Raw genomic sequence first — 23,266 nt, forward strand, 5'->3', positions numbered from 1 at the left:
CAGGAAAGAGTCAGGAGATCGGGACAAGGGACTGGGTATCCTCCAGGACCAAATCCCTTCAATACCTTGGTACAGCAGTTCCTTGCCTCTTGCCCTCTGCCTTCCCACCAGCTGCCAATTCAGGCCACTCTGAAGGTCAGGTTGAAGCATCCCTGAAGCCGCCATCTTTCCCCATCCAACCCTCCCCAGAATAACAGCCTCCCCTTTCCCCACCACCACCACCACACCCCCACCACCATTTTCCCTCCTTCCCCAGTCATCGATGGCCCGACGCAGATCCTGGTGCGCGACGTCTCCGACACCGTGGCCTTCGTGGAGTGGACGCCGCCCCGCGCCAAGGTGGACGCCATCCTCCTGAAGTACGGGCTGGCGGACGGGGAGGGCGGGAAGACCACGTTCCGCCTGCAGCCCCCCCTCAGCCAGTACTCCCTGCAGGCCCTGCGCCCCGGCGCCCGCTACCGCCTCGCCGTCACTGCCCTGCGGGGCAACAACGAGAGCCGGCCGGCCCTCGCCCACTTCACCACAGGTACCTGAGGTGGCTTTGCTGGGAGAGCAAAGGGAAAAGGGTTTTTTTTTTAAGGATCCGGGAAGCCCATACCAATGGCTTGCTGTCATCATGTCCTGCCCTGAGCACAGGGGTTGGGTATCTGGAGGCAAATGGAGGGTTGCTCACATCCAGGATTTATCACCGGCTTTGCTGGGAGACCAGAGAGAAAAGGGGGTTTTAAGGCTCTGGCAAGCACGTGCTTGCTGTCGTCATGTCCTGCCATGAGCACAGGGATTGGGTGGCTGGAGAAAAATTCAGGGTTTCTCGCATCTGGGATTTATCACAGATTTATCACAGGCTTTGCTGGGAGATCAAAAAGCAAAGGGGTTTTTAATGCTCTGGCAAGCACGTGCTTGCTGTCGTTATGTCCTGACATGAGCACAGGGATTGGGTGGCTGGAGAAAAATTGAGGGTTTCTTGCACCCAGGATTTATGACAGGCTTTGCTGGGAGAGCAAAGAGAAAAGGGGTTTTTTTAAGGCTCCAGGAAGCACGTATCAATGCCTTTCTGTTGTCATGTCCTGCCACGAGCACAGGGGTTTCGTATCTGGAGGCAAATGGAGGGTTTCTTGCATCCAGGATTTATCACAGATTTATCACAGGCTTTGCTGGGAGAGCAGAGAGAAAAGGGGGTTTTAAGGCTCTGGCAAGCACATGCTTGCTGTCGTCATGTCCTGCCATGAGCACAGGGATTGGGTGTCTGGAGAAAAATTCAGGGTTTCTCGCATCCAGGATCTATCACAGATTCATCACAGGCTTTGCTGGGAGAGCAAAAAGCAAAGGGATTTTTAATGCTCTGGCAAGCACGTGCTTGCTGTCATCATGTCCTGACACAAGCACAGGGGTTGGGTGGCTGGAGAAAAATTGAGGGTTTCTCACATCCAGGATTTATCCCAGGCTTTGCTGGGAGAGCAAAGAGAAAAGGGAGGGTTTTTTAAGGCTCCAAGAAGCACGTATCAATGCCTTGCTGTCATCATGCCCTGCCCTGAGCACAGGGGTTGTGTATCTGGAGGCAAATGGAGGGTTTCTCACATCTGGATTTATCACAGATTTATCACAGGCTTTGCTGGGAGAGCAAAAAGCAAAGAAGCTTTTTAAGGCTCCGGGAAGCATGTACCAATGTCTTGCTGTCATCATGTTCTGCCATGGGCATGGGGATTGGGTGTCTGGAGAAATATTGAGGGTTTCTCACATCTAGGATTTATCACGGAATGATGGAGTGTTTAGGGGCGGACAGGACCTTGAGGATCATCTAGTTCAAATCCCCCTGCATGTGCAGGAACACCTCCCACTGGATCAGGTTGCTCCCCATCCAACCTGGCCAGGAACACTGTCAGGGATGGGGCAGCCACAGCTTCTCTGGGCAATGTGGGCCAGGGGCTCACACACTCACAGGAAAGAATTTCTTCCTAACATCTCATCTCAGTCTCCCCTCTTTCAGTTTGAAACTGTTCCCCCTCATCCTGTCACTCCATGCCCTTGTCAAAAGTCCCTACTCAGGTTTCCTGTAGCCTCTTCAAGTACTGGAAGGTGCCCTCTCCTCAGAGCCTTCTCTTCTCCAGACTGAAGAACTGCAGGTCCCTCATCCTGTGTCCATTGCAGAGGTGCTCCAGATCATCCAGATGATCTTTGTGGTCACCTCTGGAAATGCTCCAATAGCTCCATGTCCTCCTTGTCCTAGGGCCTCCAGAGCTGAACACACCACTGCAGGGAGGACCTCATGAGAGTGGAGCAGAGGGGGAGAATCCCCTCTCTTGACCTGCTAGCCACAATTTTGACGCAGCACTTGTCATGGTTGGCTTTCTGGGCTGCTAGTGATACCTTTTTATCCCCTGGCACAAGTGATCTGGGTTTAATTCAATCTACCAGGAGAAAGAAGGCCCACAAGCACATAAGGCTTAAGATGGAGGTCCAAATTAAGATGATGGAATGTAGATGTCTCATACCCCATCGTTGTCCTTATGCAGAGCAAGGCAGAACAAATTATTCAGACCAACCTAAAAGACACACACACATCAAACCACCCTCTGACCCCCACCCACCAGAGCCAACATTTCTGTCTAGTCCCTAAACCTCCCATGCCATGGGTCTCCAGCATGCTGCATGAGGATGCTCCCATGGTCCTCAGGACAGCTTTACAACCTTAAAAGCTTTACAGCTCAGTATTTCACACCCTTAATAACAGCTGTAGATCAAAAGCACCAAATCAGCAAGCAGAGGTCTGAACTGAAGGCAATGCTTGCCATCCAGTGTCAAGAGCCATGGCAGATGCATCACCTGAGGGACTGGCAGCCAAGCAGCTGAAAGCCTAGTCAGAAACACTCTTATCTTACTTTATATCTCCTCTCTGAACACCCTAACTGGTTGGTAAAGTTTTAATTAACCTCCAGTTAGCTAACAGGTTGAATTTACCGTGCCATAAAGGAGGGGGTAGTGTGAGTATTTCAGGGCTGCTTTGTGGTATTTAAATCACTTGTCATGTGCATTACCATTGGATGCTGTAACAACTGTGGTGTGTGAATTGTGTCTGCCTATATCTCTACATCTATGTATTTCAGATGAGACACTCACTGCAACTCATTTGCTGGGTTGGCCTTCCTTGCCTTGCTTCTAAAAGGCAACATTAAAAAATCCACCCTCCATCAAGGAGCAGTGATTTCCTCCTGTCTGCTGGGGTCCAGCACCATCCCATTACTCACAGCTGCGGTTTGTTGTGCCAACTGGAGCAGATTTGGTGCACATCCTCAGCAGCACTGAAAAACAAACCCTCTCTACAACATCTAAGCATGACCTGAGCCAGTAAAGGTGCTCAAGGTTCTTCTAAGAGCAGCTCAGGCGACTGTGTGACTGCTGCAGAGCCCTTTTTCTCTTCTGCACACTTCCTCACTTTCCCTGATGCTTACAGAGGAGAAAACATTTTTCTTTTTCAAATAACAAGAAATCAGCTCCCAGAGCAACTTACTGAGGGGTGCTGTGAATGCCCCAGCACCTGTGGTGATCCAGTGGGTGGTATTTCCAGGTCTGCGCCAAGCAGAAGGCAAAAGCAGATTCCCACCACCCCTTTCTGCTGGGACACATCCCAGGGAGAAGCAGCTGTGTGTGGGAGCTCATGGACATCCCACCCAGGACTTCTGGGCCCTGCCAAGGCTGTGGGGTGGTGTTCCTGGGGCCCCAGTGGTGAGACAGAGCCTCTCTCCCTTCTGTGTGCAGAGATTGATGCACCCAAGAACTTGCGGGTGGGCTCGAGGACCCCGGCCAGCCTGGAGCTCACCTGGGACAACAGCGAGGCCGAGGCACACAGCTACAGGGTGGTCTACAGCACCCTGGCTGGGGAGCACTACCACGAAGTCTTGGTGCCACGTGACACTGGTCCCACCACCCGGGCCACCCTTGCAGGTATGCATGGACCCTTCCTTCCCCTCCTCACGAGAAGGGAAGGGGATGGAGAGCTCAAATTGGCACTGACGCCCTTATTTGAGGCTAATTTTGGAGTTTACTAGTTAGCAGAGAGGAGGTTTTCCTTGGGATGAAGCTCATTTCCCCTTCTGTGGATCTGGATTTGGGTGCTGCTCATCCACAAGATGAGTGATGCACCTCTAGGAGATGAACTTCCAGGCAATGCACCTCCACTAAGGGTCTGTGCAGGTCTTAGACAGACCTGTCAAGAAACAAAGAAATATGAAGAGGGAGCCTTTTTTTATTTCCTTACTGGGAAAGAGGCACCAATGCCCCAATAGGCAGCAACGGGGAGTTGGGCTGGCCAAGTTCATTCCCAAATCAGGAAGCTCAGATGGGCAGTTGAATGCCAAGGTACAGGTCCAGTGGCACAGAGTCAGGAGAAAGGCTGGAGGGTAGGAAAGCAATTAGAAAAATGAGCTTGAAAAACGTGGCATGCAGGGGGGAAAAGAAATGTTCGGGATGCTTTCTGCTGCATTCATGATGAGGATGTGCTTTGAGAAGAGGGTTGAAATGAAGAAGGGACAGCAAGGGATTGGAGACCCAGTGCTGGGCCCTGCTAGCCTTCCTCTAGACATTTACTGCCTTTCTAGGTGAGAAAGAGCATTAAAAATTGGCCAAATCCTCCTCCCTGGGTCAGAGCTGCAATGGTACCACAGTGCCCCAAGCTGTGGTGACACCATTCTTGTTAGAGCCCCAGCTTGCCTTGGAGGAAGAGGCAGCATGAAGGTTCTCTTCAGAGCTACAAGAAACATCTCCCCACACCCAACACTCTCTAGAGATGCAGAGAGTGAAGTCAGTAGCAGAGAGGATTTTTTATATAGTGCCTCCATCATCACCTAAATGCATTGCTACTAGCTCTCAGAGCACTATGTAATAAAGAAACAAATTTAATTGAAAAAAAAAAATCTAATTATAGCAGAAAATAACCCAAAAAGCCATTCTGCTGGCAAAACAAATACCCAGGTTGGCTACAAGGTGGTTGGCACATGAGTCTCTTCCACAGCTCTGTTACATACATGGTAGCCCTGTCCTCCAAGGTCTTGTTGCCTGTGGTATAAAGGCTGTTGGTGGTTTTACAGCCACCCAGAACCTGGGGGAATCTGTGGTGAGAAAGCAACCAGTGATCTGCCAGCAGGAAAAGCAGTGAGGAATGGCTCTGAGCCAAGCTTATGAGAGATTTAAGTTTAAAAATCCAGCAAGCCTTGCCCTGCCCCTTACATCTCTCTTTCAAGTCATGATTTTCACAGAAATATTGCTCATTTTGCTCTACCTAAAAGAGCTGGGAGACAAAAGGCATCAGCTTACATGCTCCTTCCTGCTCATGTCTTCCTTCTCCTCCCCTTTTCTCCCAGGCTCTTCTCCTTTCCAGGATTCTTCTGACACTCATGGGGCAGGAGCATCAATTCCCCTCCATCCACTCCACCTGGTACCAAAGTTGCACCATAGCAAGAGGAGAGGAGCAGGGGTGGGGGGATTCTCTCCCTCCCAACCTCTCAGAGGTTTTGGTGGCATCAGAGGATGCTGTCCCTGGGCAAGGCAGGGAGAGGCCATGCTGGAGGATTTATAGCTTTCACTAAGCCTATGAGAAAGATCATGAGGAGGGGAATAAAGCCATCAGAAGTTATGGATGGAGGTGTCCCCCAGAGAAAGCAGCCATCAGGTGCACAGGAAAGGAGCTAGCAGGGGATTCATCCCCACATCCCTTGAAAGAGGCACTGCAGGACACATCCACCCCCAAGGAGAAGTGCTTGATTCAGCTCCCAGAAACGCTGCAAGTTTCCTAATTCATGTGCATTTCATTTACTCTGCATAATTTGTACCTTTCCAAGACACCAACACTGTGACAATATTTGATGCTGAATCAACAAATATAGCTACTTTCTCCTTCCCATCCCAGCTTACACACACAATTTCTGTCTCATTGCCAGCAATTCCAGCAGACCTTAACAACTTTTTTAAATTGCTGATTTCTGAGCTAGGATAACCCAAATTCTCCATCCAAAGGTATTTTGGAGATTCTTAAAAGGGTTCAGCTCTTCTGAGGAGGAGCTGCGAACCCATAGGAGGGGCTGCTCACCCTTCGGGATCCTCAGGGGGGTTACCTCATCCCACCCCAGCATTATTCTCACATTCCTTCCTGTCCTTTGCAACCCACTGGCAGATCTGGTGCCAGGGACAGAGTACGGCATTGGGATCTCAGCTGTGATGGACACCCAGCAGAGCGTGCCTGCCACTATGAATGCCAGGACTGGTGAGTTTGGCCCATCTTGCATGCCCCCAAGCACAGCCAGGTGTCTCAGGTGTCTCAGTGGGACAATCTGTGCATGGGGACAAAAGCCTGGACCAATCTTTTCCCACAGAACTTGATAGCCCCCGGGACCTCCTTGTGACAGCTTCCACGGAGACCTCCATCTCCCTGGCCTGGACCAAAGCCATGGGACCCATTGACCACTACCGTGTCACCTTCACCCCTGCCTCAGGGATGGCTTCAGAGGTGACAGTGCCCCAGGACAAGTCACAGCTGACTCTGACAGGGCTGGAGCCTGGGACGGAGTACACCATCTCCATCATCGCTGAGAGGGGACGGCAGCAGAGCCTGGAGGCCACTGTGGATGCTTTCACAGGTAGAGAAGGATGAACTGGAATGAGGACAAGGGCACAGACCACTGCACCTTGTAGCAGGAAGAGCCTTTCTTGCTCCTGAGGCTCGACAAGCTGCTGGCCTCTCCATTGCCTCGCACAAGAGGCAGCTTCTCTGTGGGTGTGTGTCCCACCTTTATTGGCCCCCTGGTAATAGGGGGCCTGTCCTAACCAGGCACAGGTGGACCCACACCCACTCTTTGGCAACTCGAGGCACCTGGTTTATCTTGTTTCTCTACAGCACCTCTATTAACTCACTATTTTCCCAGCACCAAAACTCCCAAGGTGGTGATGGGAATGAGAGCTGGGGGCAATCTATCCATGTGGGAAGAGGTCTGTGGACCTCAGGAAGATGGCCCGACCAGTGTGGGGATCCCACTCCCTTGGCAGCAGCAGCACTGAGTACACTTGTCTGGCTGGAGGCTCCCATTAGGATGAGGCAGGGCTGGGGGAACAGCTGTCCTCTGTGGTGCTATATGTGTCCATAAGAAGGAAAAAACAAGCTTTGAGAGACCTCACAAGGGCCTCAGGATGAAAAGCCTCCAGTTGAGGAGCTCAGACAGCACCCGCCACCCATAGTACAACAGCCCCATCACTCACCACATGGTTCTGGGATGCAAAGTGCTTGCAGGCAGAGCTGAGAAAAACACCATTTTGGCCCTCCCAGCTCTGCTTCCCATTCCCAACACACTCCAAGATCCAGATGGTCTGGATCTGCAGATGGTCAGGGTTACAATCTCCCCTCTCCATCTTGCAGGGGTTCGGCCCATCACACAGCTCCACTTCTCCGACCTGACATCCTCCAGCGTCAATGTCACGTGGAGCGATCCATCCCCACCAGCAGACCTCCTGGTTCTCACCTACACCCCCCAGGATGAGGATGATGAGGAGGAGGCACAGCAGCTCACACTCGATGGCACCCGCAGGCACGCCAGCCTGACTGGCTTGAGGCCAGCCACCAAATACCTGGTGTCACTGGTTGCCATGCACGGTGCCATCAGCTCCGAGCCTGTCATGGGCTCCATCACGACAGGTACCACGGAACACCCCTTTGCTGAGCATAGGACCACACCAGGAGGGTGGGTGGGGGACCAGGGTGTGGATCCTGCCTCCCACAGCTTTGGCTTCTGTTCTGTCTCACCAGGGATTGATGCACCAAAGGACCTCAGGGTGGGCAACATCACCCAGGAGTCCATGATCATCTACTGGAGCCCTCCCACTGCTGCCTTCGACCACTACAGGATATCCTATCGTGACAATGAAGGTAATGGGTGGGTCAGACCACTCTTGCTCATGCACTTTCTACATTTGCAGACCCCTAAGCAAACCACCAGGGCATTATCACCTCAGTCCCCCAGGAAAAGCCACCAATAGCTGGGATGAACCAAGAGGCTGCAAGGATGCAGGGCAGGGTGTCAGAGACAAGGATGGGAAAGGACTGCTGCAGACAACAGCACACAGAGTGACCCGCAGCAGGATGCTCCTCCAGCGGGTGGCTACTTCAGGGCCCAATCCTGAAATCCCACCTCCCTCATCTGCTTCCCACAGCTGATCTCCCTTGGCTTATGATGCTGAAAAGGCTGAGCCTGTGGAGCATAGGGCACAAACCCCAGTGGTCTCCAGTTACTCCCAGAATCAGCCCTGGAAGAGGGCTTGTTGTATTGTCCTACACACCTGAGCACTTCCTGGGATGGGGGGGAGCTGTGATGCCTAAGCTCTTGGCCCTGTCCCCACAGGGAGGACAGACAGCACTGCCATCACCAACGATGCCACCGAGTATGTCCTCCACCACCTGCAGCCTGCCACCAAGTACCAGATCGAGGTGACGAGCGTGAGGGGCCAGGAGGAGAGTGAGGTGGCCTCCATCACTGTGCACACAGGTGGGAAGGAACTCCTGGTGGGCAGGGAGCAAGGAAATGGTTGCCAGGTCCAGCCCCAGGCAGTAGCAATCAGGCAGCTGAGAGCAAGAGGGATCTCACACCAGCCTGATGCAAGTTGAAGACTATGAGAAAAAGCTCTCCAGGGCCTAATGTTGATTTTTGAAGTATGTCTAAGCAAAGCTTTTCCCAGTTATGCATGGGTGGAATGATATACCTGTGGGAATGATTTCCTGGGCATAGGAAAGCCAAAGATGGGATGTTGGGCAACCACAACTTTTCCTAAAGGGAGCACAGACTTCCAGAAAGAACCAGGGGAAAGCCTGACATAAACAGCATCTGCTGCAAGAATAAAACCCTCTGTTATCCCCAGACTCCTCAAAACCTAAAACCCCCACCTCTAAAATCCCAGGCTGGGTATCAGGAAAAGAGTGGAAGAGCAGCCCAGGTAGCAGAGCAGCACAATCTAGGACACCTCTGCTCTGCAGCTATAGGCCAGCAATAATGCCTCTGCTGGCAAGACCACAAGTGAGGGGCCACAAGAAGCCCTTCCAGTTCATAGCCCAGCCTCTTAAAGCCTCTGACCTCTCTGAATCTGTCTCCCATGTAGCTATGGATGCCCCCCTGGGGATCACTGCCACTAACATCACCCCCACCGAGGCACTGCTGCAGTGGAACCCACCGCTGTCAGAGGTGGAAAGCTACGTCCTCATCCTCACCCACCACACAGGTATGCTGGGGCTCTGCTTCAGCTCCTCTCCACCCCTTCCCCCATCTCAGCAGCCCCATCCCCATATGCCAGCTCTGCTTTTGCAAGTCTCAAAGCACACGTTCCTCACCAAGCCTTGGAGCACAGTGAGAGGCTGCAGGAGGTGACTGGGTTCCTCCTGCTTTACTAACACTGGCCTCCCAGTAGCAGCCCAGGGGAAAGCAAGTACCCACCCCATCAAAACCTGAGGTGTGGCAAACTCCATGAAACCCACTACTGCAAGGACATAAAGCAACAAGGGAATAAAGGGATTGTTAGAAAAATATGACCATCCTTCAGACCACACACCATCTCTAAAGCTCAGCTGCCTCACAGTAGCTTCTGGTGCTTCAGCAGTATAAATGCTTTGGTTCATGAGATCATACCCATACACACATTTTTTGGAGAACCACTTTGGTCACCTAAATTAAGCCATCTCTTCCCACTTACAGTTGCAGGAGAAACAATTGTTGTGGATGGACTCAACCAGGAGCGCCAGCTGACCAACCTCCTGCCCACAACCACATACACAGTCTCTATCTATGCCACCAATGGGCCTATCACCAGCCAGACCACCAGCACCAACTTCACAACTCGTACGTACAGTCACCTCCCCTGCTGCCTGTTACCCACCCCTAGCCATACACCCACCCCAGGAAAAGCAGCCAGCAAAGCTCTTGTCATGTATGAGCAGCTGTAGCAGTCACCATGTGCCTAAAGGACACCCAAGTACCAGTCTTGGGAACAACACAAGAACAGAACTTCAGTCGCAACAAGCATCAGCCATCCTTGTCACTCTTTCAGCATCCATTCACCCTTTTTCTTTGAACTCCCCTCTATGTGGTTTCCACAACAAAATCCTTGAATAGGTCTTTTTCTTGCCCAAGACCATAGTCCAGAAGAGCACTAGAACCCATTTTGCTTACAAGAAGCTTGACAGGCACATGAATTTTGGAGCCTTTACCTTCCAGAGAGCATGCAGGTAGAGGAGGACTTTTAGAAGGTTTGCAGAGCTCTGGTTCAAGGTGATGAGGTCTGGAAACTGAGGGTGAGGATGTAGCTCAGGGTTGCAAGGTTGCATCCTAGTGCACTGAGTTGGGAAGCAGGGCTGGGGTGGTTGTGTGTGTGTGTGGGGGGGGAAACTTGCACTTCCTTGGGTCCCTCTTCACCTCTGCAGTTTTGGATCCACCAACAAATCTGACGGCCAGCGAAGTGACCCGACGGAGTGCCCTGCTCTCCTGGGTGCCTCCCCTGGGAGAGATTGAGAATTATATCATGACCTACAGATCCACCAACAGCAGCCGTAAGGTCAGTGAGCCCTTTACACAGAAAGAGACTCAGACAGCTCAGGTATAACATGGCCCTGGAGAAATGAGTAGGAGAAACTCAACAAAGCAAAAGAACGACACCCACCAAGTCAGGGAGAGGCCAGAAGGGCAGCTACTTCCTGCATAAGGAATACCTTAGATAAATTGGGATAAGCAGGGAAAGATTGATCAGGGCAAAATGTTCATGCACACCTGCAGGTCTGGGCACAGAAAGCATGCCTGGAAATTTAGGAAGAACCAGAGAAATTCACAACTTGACATATGAGCAAGCTGAGGCAGGATACAATTACCCAGCAAACAGAGATGCTAAAAATGCCACTTGCCCTTCTTGAAAAAAGAAGATAGGCAAGACAGTTAATTAATCCCACACTACAATATATTTGATTATTTAATGAGGGTGTCTATATCTGCCTGTCTGTAAGAGCTGTTGCAAATGCTATCAGAAATATGTCACTGCAAATAGTCTTGTTTCCTTTGCTGGTTTGGCTGGCTGGCCGGGGACAGCTTAGCAGAAGAGGTTCAATAAAAAGTTACGTAGCATTGGCTGATGACCAGAAAAATTAACATGACAGGAACTGGCAGAGTCAGAACTTGCTGAGAACCAGGTTTGGCCCAAGCTCTGTGCCTTGCACTGCTTGGGCAACCTGTCATGCCCATGTGTCATTACAGCGTGGGTGAAACAGAACCCACAGACTGCATTTACACCTCCTGCATTCAAACCAACTCGTTTTCTCCTACTGGGACTACCCCAAAAAGCTGAATATGTTCATTGAACTCACATTAACTTAGTGGAAGGGTGTAACCAACCCTACAGCCACGCTCCTCAGCCAAGGCTACGGTAGTTTATGGTTCCCCTTCCCTCCTCATTTGCCCTTTGGGCTCCCCATCACTTTTCTTATCTATTGCTCATGGTGTCTGCCTCCTTCTGGGATCCATGTACAGGAGCTGATTGTGGATGCTGAAGACACATGGATTCGCCTAGAGGGACTTTCTGAGACCACAGAGTACACTGTGCACCTCCAGGCTGCCCAAAACGCCATGCGGAGCGGCTCCATCTCCACCTCTTTCACCACAGGTGAGGACTCACACCACGTTCACTAGGCTTGGAAGGGCTGAGCCCACACACCCTGCTGGTAAACACAGACTGATTTGATCAGCTTTCCCTCCTTCAGCAGCATTTCACCATGACCCACAGAGAGGCACTTTGATTTATCAGGACCCACAGTGCTGCTGTGCTACAAAATGTTAAAGGCTGAAGTACAAACACAAGACCTAGCCCAGAGCAAGAGGATTTGAGTCTCAATACCAGGAACCATCTACCCTGCCCTTTGCCTTGCTCCTGCCTCTCCTCAAGTGTATAAGTAAGAGTTAAAAAAAACCCCACAATTGTCAACAATAGGTATGCCTGTGGAGTGAGAGGGGAGGAGCTCAGTTGGTGTCTCCATTATGTAGACATGGCCCAGTCTCTCAGACATATCACAGAATGGTTTGGTCTGGAAGGGACCTTTAGAAGACACCCAATCCAACCCCTCTTCAATAAATAGAGACATCTGAAACTAGATCAGGTTGCTCAGAGCCCCATCCAACCTGACCTTGAAATATCAATCAGGTGCATGTCCAGCACCATCAGTGAGTCACAAGCAGAACTAACATGCCCACCAGACTGCAGTCCCACTGATTTCATCTAATTGCATTATTCCTCCCTCTAATTCTAGAGGAGTCACACTACTCTAAGGCAATAGGAATGGTTTCCTCTCCAAATCAAACAGTGAACATCTACAGCCACCACAACCCTCCCCAGATGGTGTGCTTACACCTGCAAGAGTGAAGGTCCCATGAAAATGTCACCATGGACTTGACCTGTTGCAACCATTAACAACAGAAACCCTCCAAAGCACATTGTTCCTCACCTTCTCTGAAAAGCCTTTCTAGGCCAGGGCACTTAGCAGACAAAGTGCATGCTGTTCAGGGCTGAATCCAATTGTGTTTCTCTTGGGCTTCAAAAGCACTAAGAAACCTGGAGAGGTTACCAAAATTCCTCCCATCTACTCTGCCAGATCAATTAGGAGAGTTGTCTTTGATTCTTCTGTGGATACCAGACCCTATCCTAGTTACATGCAAAGGTCTCTCCACCCACTTTTAAGAGATAATAGAAATTATTTACATCAACAAAGACTCTTCTCTAATGCATTTCCAGCCCAGCCCTTCCTGTTATTCTCACCTCTTACACAGGCACATAAAGCCAGCACAATTCAGGCAGGCAATGGGAAAATACCTGTGATCTTTGAGGCTATTCAGAAGCCCAGGATGGAACTACAGATGGGATAAAGCAGCAGAAACCTGCCCCATTGAGCAGGAGGGTGCCTATTTCCATTAAACACAAATGTCAGCCCTCTGCAGTGGTAGAGTTACCACTGACAGATTATGCAGCATCCAACATTGGTTTAATTTGCTTTTAAATTGAAAATAGGCAAAAAAACAGATTCTCCCCACTTAACCCATGTATCAAGGAGATAGAAAAACCCAGGAATGAACACTGAGGCAATGCAAACCATGGGCAGCATCTCCAGAGTTAAGATCTGGGATTCACCTCACAGCATAGCAGGGCACTTTGCAATGACTTGTCTTTAAGGGGACTAAAAAAAACCCCAAACCAAAACAAACAAACAAACAAAAACCCCATGCCAGGCTTAATTTAAAATTGTTTTCCTTCCTTCTGCTCACAGTACACATCCTGGGGTTCTTCCATTCCCACTGACATATTAATAGCTCGGCAGCTTTGTTTCATGTTTGCATAAGGTTCTTGGGGAATTGTACACAGATGGGACAAAAGGAAGAAACATACAGTATTTATAATTTATGGTGGCTTGAAATGTCTTTCAAGGTCTCCTTGGCTCTTAGAGATATGAATATAAATTAAGAAACAAGTAATCTCTGCAGAACTCAAGGGAGCCTGAAGTTGTTTGTTGTCTTTGAAGTAGTTTTCAATGTTGGATGCCACAAAATATGAACCCTCTCACTAAGCTGTGTGCCACCAGCTATGGAGACTGGAAAAAAAACAGGAGATTTTCAACATTTGGGTAAAACAATCACTTGTAGAATCACAGAATCATTGGATGGTTTAGGTTGGAAGGGACTTTAAAGATTACCTGGTCCCAACCCCCCTGCCATAGGCAGGGACACCTCCCACTAGATGAGGTTGCTCCAAGCCCATCCAGCCTGGCCTTGAACAATGCCAGGGATGGGGCAGCCACAACTTTGGAGTCTTCAGGTCCCAAGGGTGGGGAGAAAACACCCAAAAGTGAAATTACAGAGAAGAGGCTGTACCCTGGTCCTGAAGGGCATGATGAAGTTGTGACAGATGCCCACACCATGTCCTTTGCACCTTCTCAACACATAACTGAGACAGCCTCAAAAGCCACATCCATGTTGCCAGCTCTGCCCTTATTTACCTCATCACCCATAAAAACCAACAGCAAAGGAAAAAAAATGTAGTTCCCCCTTTTGTTTTAAGTAAGAAAAACTGAACCGAGTACAGACCCAATAGTGCTGAGATTTCATAGCTAAGACTCTCAAACTCTGACCCCCCACATGAGACATTTTTTCATTAGAGGATGCCTGGACCATGATCACATGGCCCATGCTGCCCATCTGTAGCATTTCACACATCCTGATTTCTGCTCAGTGTATAAGTAACAATCAGCTTGGTATAAGTCCAGCCTCATTTCCAAGGGCATGGATCAGGAGAATCCTGCTGGAACCAGGGAAGACATAAACCTTGTTTGGAGCTGGAAATCCTGAGCAGGGAACGGGTTTAGGTATTTTCACAGCTGCTTAAATAGGCTGGTGACAGCTTAAACCCCAGGGTTTCAGTCACAGTGCAAAAATATGATCCAAGAAGTGACATCCTTCATCATTCATAGTGATGTTACCACATACCTTTCCACAGGACATATGGGAAATGAATATCTGCATAGATTCTTTTCCATTAAACCCTCTGATATAGGCTGATAGAAAGTCTGACCACCTCACAGAGTAACTTGGGACACAGAAGCCAAATCAGACCTTTCCTGGATCATAACTCCTGGGGCCTGAGACTCACGGAAAGGGTCTCACCCTGCTTAAATTTTGGTGGGTTTTTTTTTTCCCTTTTTAATTCTGCAGGTGGCAGAGTCTTTGCAAACCCTCAGGACTGTGCCCAGCACCTGATGAATGGAGACACACTGAGTGGAATCTACACCATCTCTATCAACGGGGACCTCAGCCAGAGGGTGCAGGTGTACTGTGACATGACCACCGATGGTGGCGGCTGGATCGTGAGTAGTCCTGGTGACCCCACACATTGTCCCCATGGCAAAGTACCCAAAGCCCTGGTTATTCCTCCCAGCAAAGCCAAACACCAGGCTGTGAAGCAACACTTCATTTCTCACACCACTGGGAAGGGCCCCTGGTCCAGCAATAATAATCACACTTGGAGAAATGCCCGTTGATTTATTTGATGTGTTTGCAGCTCTTCTGGACAGTGAAGCTGATTTACTGCTCTAGAAGTGGAATTAATGGCTGATAGCTTTCCTGGGGAAATGGTTCTTACTGTCTGCAGTGGGAGGGTGTCAGGCATCACCCAGATTGAATCTGCACAGGAGCATTTGAGAGGCAAATGCCTGCTTGGCTCCTGAATTGCACAAGCACCACTTGTCTTGTTGTAGATGGACTTGACAGCTTAAGTAAATAATGCTCCAGTGCTTTCACTTTATTCATGTCAAATGCTTACTTACATGCCCCATGCAAAAGTCCACTAGATGTATAACCCCCCTCCAAAAATAAAAAAAAGGGCCTCCTCAAATGCCATTTTTAGCACAGGTGTTAACCTTAGCCAGGAAATTTCCCTCCACCCAAGCATCCCCTTGGATGTCGCAGAAAGAGCCATCTGAAAGCAGAATCACAGGCTAGAAAACCAGAGGCACCATGTGTTTAGTGGAGCAGAAGGGCAATTCCTTCCTATAATACCATTGATTTGCCTTGGATATCCCCTAACATTTCTTCAGTCTATCCATCTGCTCAGGAATTAATTGCAGACCTGTAATTAACACTAACTGGACGTACATGGCAATTTTCTCCACAGGAAGGCACGATGGAGAAATAAAGTTTTGGATTTATCTCATGTGGCCCAAAGCCTGGTGAGGCCATCCCCCTTCCCTTTTCCAGACTGGTTTTCCTCCTGATCTTCCCCCACTGCAGGTCTTCCAGAGGAGGCAGAATGGGCTGACAGATTTCTTCCGGAAATGGGCAGATTACCGGGTTGGCTTTGGAAACTTGGAGGATGAGTTTTGGCTGGGTAAGACAAGACTTTCACTGGTTTTCTTCCCTGGACACATCAAACCCAAGCTCCCTGTATACTGTACTGCTCACCCAACTCTCAGCTCTCTCATCTCAACAGAAGCTCTCCTTCTGTTCAACTGTACATTAGCAGGTCACCTGTGGGCATACCACCATATAAAAGCCCACCATGAAAGCCAGCAGCTCCCTAATTTGCTTCTAGGAGAGAAGGGGGTATGCATGGGGTATGCTTCATGAACCAAACCCCATCATCCTCTCTTGGATGACTACAGGTTGCATAGGTGGCAGCTACAGCTCATGGATGGCCAGCAAGCCAGGTGTCCAAAGAAAATAGGAAAGGGTTAAACGGGAGACTCAGCATGGCTCTGAAATGGAGTGCACTGCCCCAAAACCTGATCATGATCCAAGGCTGGCCCTGCAGCATAGACACACTCAGCAACATGAGGAGCCCCAAGAATCCACAGATGAATGCCCCCAGCTTCAGTAGCAGGGAGAAAGCCTGGGAGAAACCCCACCCCTGATAGTCACAAGGTGATGAAACCTGAGCTCAGACCTCACCAGTGCCAGGAGAGACAAAGGTTTAACCAGAAAAGTTATCATAGAATCATAGAATCACAGAATTGGGTGGGTTGGAAGGGACCTCAGAGATCATCAAGCCCAACCCTTGATCCACTACTGCTGCAGTTCCCAGCCCATGGCACTGAGTGCCACATCCAGTCTCTTTTGAAATATCTCCAGACACGGAGAATCCACTACTTCCCTGGGCAGCCCATTCCAATGCCTGATCACCCTCTCCAGAAAGAAATTCTTTCTAATCTCCAACCTAAACCTCCCCTGGCACAACTTGAGACCCTGCCCTCTTGTCTTGCTGAGAGTTGCCTGGGAAAAGAGCCCAACCCCCCCCTGGCTCCAACCTCCTTTCAGGGAGTTGTAGAGAGTGATGAGGTCTCCCCTGAGCCTCCTCTTCTCCAGCCTCAACACCCCCAGCTCCCTCAGCCTCTCCTCATAGGATCTGTGCTCGAGTTGTAGATCTCTGGTTTACCTCCTCACCCTCGTTTCCCACAGCTGTTTTATTTGCCTAAAGCTTTTTTTTTGTTTGCTCACAAAGCACCTGGTCTCACGGGGTGTCTCACTGTGTGTCTCACCAGGCTTGGACAACATCCACAAGATCACATCCCAGGGCCGCTACGAGTTGCGAATAGACATGAGGGATGGGCAAGAAGCAGCCTATGCCTACTATGACAAGTTCTCCATTGGTGACTCCAGGACCCTGTACAAGCTGAGAATTGGGGACTACAATGGCACTTCAGGTATTATCTCAGTGGTAATAATGGGTTGTAGGGAAATCCTTAGACCAGTGAGTCTGAAACTGTGAAGGAGATCCCAACATCAAAGGGTACTTGGAGAAGCAAAATGCAAACCCTTCCTGCCTTCCATCATGGAAATCAGGCCACTAAGGACAGCAGGAATTTTCCATTGGGGATGAGATTTTAAATATCAGAGGCATAGCTGTCCAGATAACTAGGTCAATCATCAGAGGGGACATCTCACTTGGCAAGCACAGCAGGTTGCTATTTATGTCACACTGGAGGGTGTGTTCATCTCCCTCCCACAGCCATGGAGAAAGCTGACATCCTCTGCACTGCTTCCTCCTGTAGAGGCCAAACACTGGCCAGTTTTGCAAGGGCATCATCCCACCTTCTTGGTCAGTTGATGCAGCAACACCTGGTTTGGGCCACCAGAAAATGGTAGGTGATGAAGAGAGGGAGATTCTTTCTCAAGAAGCCATAGCAGCCCCTGGAGCTGGGATAGACATGCCCTGTGACTGCAGTCCTCCATGATCCATACAAAACTTCACTGTCACATAATCAGCCAGGTTCCCCATGCCACATCTAAGATGCAGAAGTTCACCTATCCAGGGATCTTGGTTGCCTGCAACACAGCCCTTGCTCTGACCTTGAGCCCCAGGGCATGAGGCACCCAATCTGTTACCAAAAATGGTATGGGCTGCAGGTGTAACCACCTTCTCTTCCCCATCTAAGCTCTTCTTCTAGCCATCCAACCAAGGAGCTTCTGCTCCACTTGGAGCAGAGAGAGCCAAATCTCACCAGAGTTCACTGCCAAAAGGTTTTCTACCAAGCCTCTCAGTGGCTGGGCTGCACACAGCCACTAAGTGTGGGTCCACTCTGTATTTTCTTAGGGGACACCAAGGAGTATGTTAAGAACATCCTCTGTAAGTCCATCACTCAGCTGTAACAATGACCCCATTTCACTCTGGCTCTCCTTCCATACAAAAGCAGCTTTAGTAACAAGGAGAGATGAGTTTGGTGGAATAAGACAACAAAGGAAAAATAGAAAGCCAAGGATCTTGGTTCCAGGGGTCAATGCTTGGCCTCTTCTGGGAGAAGAAGTTCAATCTGGCTAACAGGAGGGAAAGAGGCTGAAAGCATCAGAGAATCATTGGGGTCAGAAAAGGTCTTTAAGAACATCAAGTCCAACTGTTAACCCACAACTGCCAAGTCCTCCACTGAACCATGCCCTTTAGCACAATATCCTAAAGTTACATAGCAGAGTCAGGCTTTAGGAAATCAGAGATGCCCAAATCTAGGATTTAATTTGTTTCTGAAACACTGACATTCAGATCCAAAAATCCTACAGCATTTTACCTGCCTAACCCAGGCAGCCTCTAAGGTCCCCTATGGGGCACTGTCAGGATTTTAGACAGTAACTACCTAGTGACAGATTCTCTCTCTGTTATTCCCCACTTACCCTCCCAGGGAAAGATGAAGAAGGGATTAAAGGAGAAAGAGGTAATTTAAGGTTGGAAGAAAAAACTTGGTGTAGGTCTAATGAGGTAGTATTAGGAAATTACAAATGTATATTACAAATATGTAAATATGGAACTTGCACTCCTCAGTGGTAATTACTTCCCAACCAGAAAAGTCCCACACTGATCTGAGCAGTAGATGAGGGTCACAAGTCCAGGGTCTAAGTGACAATTCTCAGTAATATTAGAGCAACCAAAGCAGTCCTGCTTGGGAAAGAAGAGGGTTACCTGTCTTGGTGAATGATCTTCTTGGGAAGGTGGAAGGTGACCTGTCCTGGTGAATGATCTTCTCTGGTGAGGAAACAAAGAGCAGCAGCAAGAGGGGTGACAGACAGGCATTAACCCAGCAAGGACACCACCTGGAAAAGCCAGCAGAGGGCTCTCTTGGGAGCCATTTTATACTGAGCACCATGGGAAGGAATTCTGTGATTGGTCCATTTGGGTCACTGACTCATCCTCTCCTCCCATAAGCTCAGCTGCTGCCCATTAACACTGCCACATCAACAGGCTGGTGGCTGCTGGTGATGTCCCAGGTTTTTTTCTATCCTGGTCCTCTCAAACCAGGACAGGTACCAAGAGTAGAGGACCCCAGGTGAACCCACTGTCAGCAATCCCAGTTAACATTATTCCCACACTTTCAGTTCCTTAGAGTTGCCAACCAACAGGCTACCCCATAGACCAGAATCTCCTGTTTCTTTCTGAAAAGACCAGATGGCTGGGGCTGCGTGACCCCTAAGGACACTTCTTTCCACAGGGGACTCCCTCACCTATCACCAGGGCCGCCCCTTCTCCACCAAGGACAGGGACAATGATGTTGCTGTGACCAACTGTGCCATGTCCTACAAAGGGGCCTGGTGGTATAAGAACTGCCACAGGACCAACCTCAACGGCAAGTACGGAGAGTCCCGGCACAGTCAGGTAAGGAACCCTTCAGCATTTCATCATCAAGAATGACAGCAAGGCCAAGCAAGGGCTAGGGCTGCATGGCTGGCACTCCATGCCTCCTGATGGCTGCCATGGTGGCATCTTGTCAAGCGAATTAAAAAAAAATAAATAAATATCAAGACTTTGAATAGTGAAAGAAAAACCCATCAAGCCCGAGCAGAAGAGTTTCTTGCTCCCACTTCTAGTTTCTGCATGGTGGTCAACCTTGATTCCTTCCTCTCCCACTCTTGTTTCTTTTTAGGGTCTTTCTTTACCCCGTGCCTTTCTCTCCTTTCTCCCAGGGGATTAACTGGTACCACTGGAAAGGCCATGAGTTCTCCATCCCCTTTGTGGAAATGAAGATGCGACCTTACAACCACCGTAACATCTCTGGGAGGAAGCGACGGTCCCTACACCTCTGAGACAGCTCAACTCCCTCCTGCCTCCCACCACCTGACCTTTTCTGTCATTTGTTTGTATTTTATAATATGAAAAGGGGAAAAATATAAAAAAATTCTACTGGTCTGAGATAGCAACCTGACCCTCATGAGTGCTGGAGGGTCCCACGTCACAAGCAAAGTCCATGGGAAAGGAAAGACCTCATTGCTTTGCATCTGTCCCAGAGAATACCAAATTTCCAGTCTCCCCACCCCAATACCCTGGCCCTTAACATGAGAAGAAAGATAGAGAAAGAGAGAGACAGATTTTGATATTTTTTTTAAAGGCATAGGAATCCCCAGCAAAACCTGTTAGAAATGTTTGTCCCCAAGCTCTTGGCAGAAACTTTCCCCACAGGGACCATGGCACAACCATTTCCATCCCAGTCTTGGCAAGGGACACCCATTCTCTCCCTGCCTTCCTGTCCCCTTCTAGCAGGGATGTTCCAAGCTTCATGCCATCCTGTAGGCATCAACTCTTCCAGCAGGCAGAGGCCCATCTCTCTTTCTGGCCTGGTAACAGAACCACCATAGAATGGTTTGGGTTGGAAGGCACCTTAGAGATCATCTAGTCTAATGGGCAGAGACACATTTCACTAGATCATTTTTCTCCAAGCCCCATCCAATCTATCCATGAACACTTGCAGGGATGGAGTGGTCATCCCTCCTCTATGCACTGTACTCATGGAGACATGTACTCACCAAGAGGGCTTGGCCAATATCTTCATGTTGGCAAACTCTGGAGAGCCCCCAGCTCACTTGTTGGCCTCATCACAGCCAAAGTCATCCTTGTGTACACAGGGTGCAGGGGACCAAGAGCTGCTCCATCGGTCCAAACCTGCATCATCCACCCCTCTGAGCTGAACTCATCCCCTTCAGCTGCACGACACCTGCTTGGGTTGTGCTGAGCTTGATGGAGAAGATGGGAATCAGATTAGAGCAACTGGGACAGAAATCATTCCCTGTGGTCTTGAAGTGTAGGGCCCATTTCCTCTGCTAGCTCTATGCCACCACTGTCTCTCACTGAGGTCTCCAAAACCAAAGAGTCTCAGAGAAGGATCAGCAGCCAAAAGATACCACACACCCACAGCTCAGACTGAAGCTCACAGAGACCAGGTTTAGGGACCTCCATGCACACAGGGAAGGATGACAAAACAGCCAAAGGAAGACAAGTGCTAATGGAGAAATGCCCATTCTTTTCCTTCTCCTACAAGAGGAACAAAAACCTCATTGCCCTGGTGTCACTAACCCTAACATGAAATTAACTGTTTCCCCTCCTGGAAGGGAGGCTGAGTCCTTTGAGATTTTGGAGCACATCAAGACCCTTGGATGAATAGAGGACTTTGACCTTCCCATCCTTAACTTCTCCTCTCTTAAGGAACACAGAACCTTCAGCTAAGTCTGTCTGGGCTTTGTTGTCATTGACACCACCTCCACTTAGACCAAACAACCAGCAGGCTGGAGTCACTTCTTTGCCAAGGGCTCTGATCAATGCTGGGCACTGTCACTGGCCTACTCTCAGAGAAGGTTCTTGTCCCCACATCTGAGGACAATGCAGCTTTTTGATTTTATCACACTGAAGCTGCTTTATCTCAAGAAACATCCTCCAGATGGCAACATAAAGGAAGCTTTGCAGTAGCATATAATTCAGAGCAGTGTCTCTTTTGTGGTGATGCTCCTGGATTTTCTGACATTAATCACTCTGGCTGCAGAGCTGAAGAAAGGCATTAAGTGGGAAACCCAGCCTCCTTGTCCATGCCACTTACTGGCACACAGAATTCCAGCTAACCCCAAAGTCAGGATAAAATGCAGGGTCCATCTCTTCAAGTGGTCAGCTTCCAAGCTGCAGTCCAACCTGCAGAAAGGATGCTGGAACTCAGCAAGATCTCATCTGTAACTGAGGCATCTTGTTCTACTTGCCATCAGCATCAAATCAGGCAAGAAGTTGCTCAGTTATCCAAGAGGTCAGTCAGAGAGGCTGTGGATGAGGGGTTCTCTTGCAGGCCATGTGCTGTCACAGATTACAGAATCACACAATGCCTTGGGTTGGGAGGAGCCTTTAAAGCTCATCCAGTCCAACCCCTCTGCCATGGGTAAGGACACCTCCCACTAGACCAGGTTGCTCCAAGCACCATCCAACCTAGACTTGAACACTTGATGGTATGGACCAGCTACAACTTACCCAGGCAACCCAAGCCAATGTCTCACCACTCTCACAGGAATTTCTTCTTATAGCTCATCTCAATCTCCACTTTTTTAGTTTGAAACCATTACCCCCTTGCCCTGTCACTACAGGCCCCTACAACTGAGGACAAAAGGAACCAGACAGATGGCAACGTGTGACACCTCCTGAGCAGCCTGCCTTGTTTTAGGTACCAAATGCCAACAAGAAGCAGCAGATAGAACTGATGAAAAACTAAGAAGCTTCCTAGACCATCAGAATAATATTTTTCCCCATCATCTCCAAGAATTTATAGGCAAGAAGTGTTCTAACAAAAGTGCTGCAGTGTGGTGCTGATAACCAGGAGCAGAGGTTGGCAGGGAACAGCATCCATCACCCAAACAGATGGTGCTGTTTGCTTATCTGCCCACATGAAAAGAGACATCAGTGGAAACATAGAAGCTCATCATTTTTAACCAAGTGGAAGACAAGAAACTTCTCCCTTCAAAAGTGCAAATCAAACAGAAAATCAAAACGTGCCAGGCTTTTCCAGGAGGATCAAAACAAGGTCCTCAAACAGGCTGATTATTCTCTAAATAGATTTACTGACGTAAATCTCTCCCTCTCTGCTCATCTCTGTCATCCCTTTTTTTAACTGCTGTAGCCAGGGATGAGAGGGCCCAGTTGGCACCACTCCAGCATCAAGTCTGAAGGATGTCCTTGGAGATAACACCCAACCTTCAGGTGCTGTTCCCTACCAGTGCTGGTCCCTGATCTCACACACTTGGGAAAGCAGAGTTCCTAAAATATTTAACAGAAAGACTTCTACACCTCCTGGTTTTCTCCCAGTGACAACCTAACCAAAGTCTAACTCAGCAATTCCAACCTTCTCATTCAGCCCGTTGTCCCTTGCTCACATCACCCATCTACAGCCAGAGTTTTCCTGAAATTTATTTTTCATGATCATCTGATGATCCTACTC

The 23,266-nt window shown here is 49.3% G+C and overlaps 1 protein-coding gene across 1 annotated transcript in view; it reads left to right on the forward strand.

Annotated features, from left to right (window-relative positions):
• The window catches only part of TNR (tenascin R), a 30,267-nt gene extending 10,159 nt beyond the window's left edge, over nucleotides 1-20,108 (forward strand). Inside the window, exons 6-21 of the mRNA XM_030455269.1 lie at nucleotides 257-526; nucleotides 3,757-3,942; nucleotides 6,167-6,256; nucleotides 6,366-6,629; nucleotides 7,403-7,678; nucleotides 7,790-7,909; nucleotides 8,382-8,525; nucleotides 9,133-9,252; nucleotides 9,729-9,866; nucleotides 10,448-10,578; nucleotides 11,541-11,673; nucleotides 14,763-14,914; nucleotides 15,837-15,933; nucleotides 17,084-17,245; nucleotides 19,517-19,680; nucleotides 19,989-20,108. Coding sequence (XP_030311129.1) covers nucleotides 257-526; nucleotides 3,757-3,942; nucleotides 6,167-6,256; nucleotides 6,366-6,629; nucleotides 7,403-7,678; nucleotides 7,790-7,909; nucleotides 8,382-8,525; nucleotides 9,133-9,252; nucleotides 9,729-9,866; nucleotides 10,448-10,578; nucleotides 11,541-11,673; nucleotides 14,763-14,914; nucleotides 15,837-15,933; nucleotides 17,084-17,245; nucleotides 19,517-19,680; nucleotides 19,989-20,108 — 2,567 coding nt within the window. The remainder of the gene's footprint in view (nucleotides 1-256; nucleotides 527-3,756; nucleotides 3,943-6,166; nucleotides 6,257-6,365; nucleotides 6,630-7,402; nucleotides 7,679-7,789; nucleotides 7,910-8,381; nucleotides 8,526-9,132; nucleotides 9,253-9,728; nucleotides 9,867-10,447; nucleotides 10,579-11,540; nucleotides 11,674-14,762; nucleotides 14,915-15,836; nucleotides 15,934-17,083; nucleotides 17,246-19,516; nucleotides 19,681-19,988) is intronic.
• The last annotated feature ends 3,158 nt before the right edge of the window (nucleotides 20,109-23,266 follow it).

The sequence above is a fragment of the Calypte anna genome, chromosome 8, assembly GCF_003957555.1.
Source record: "Calypte anna isolate BGI_N300 chromosome 8, bCalAnn1_v1.p, whole genome shotgun sequence".
NCBI lineage: Eukaryota > Metazoa > Chordata > Aves > Apodiformes > Trochilidae > Calypte > Calypte anna.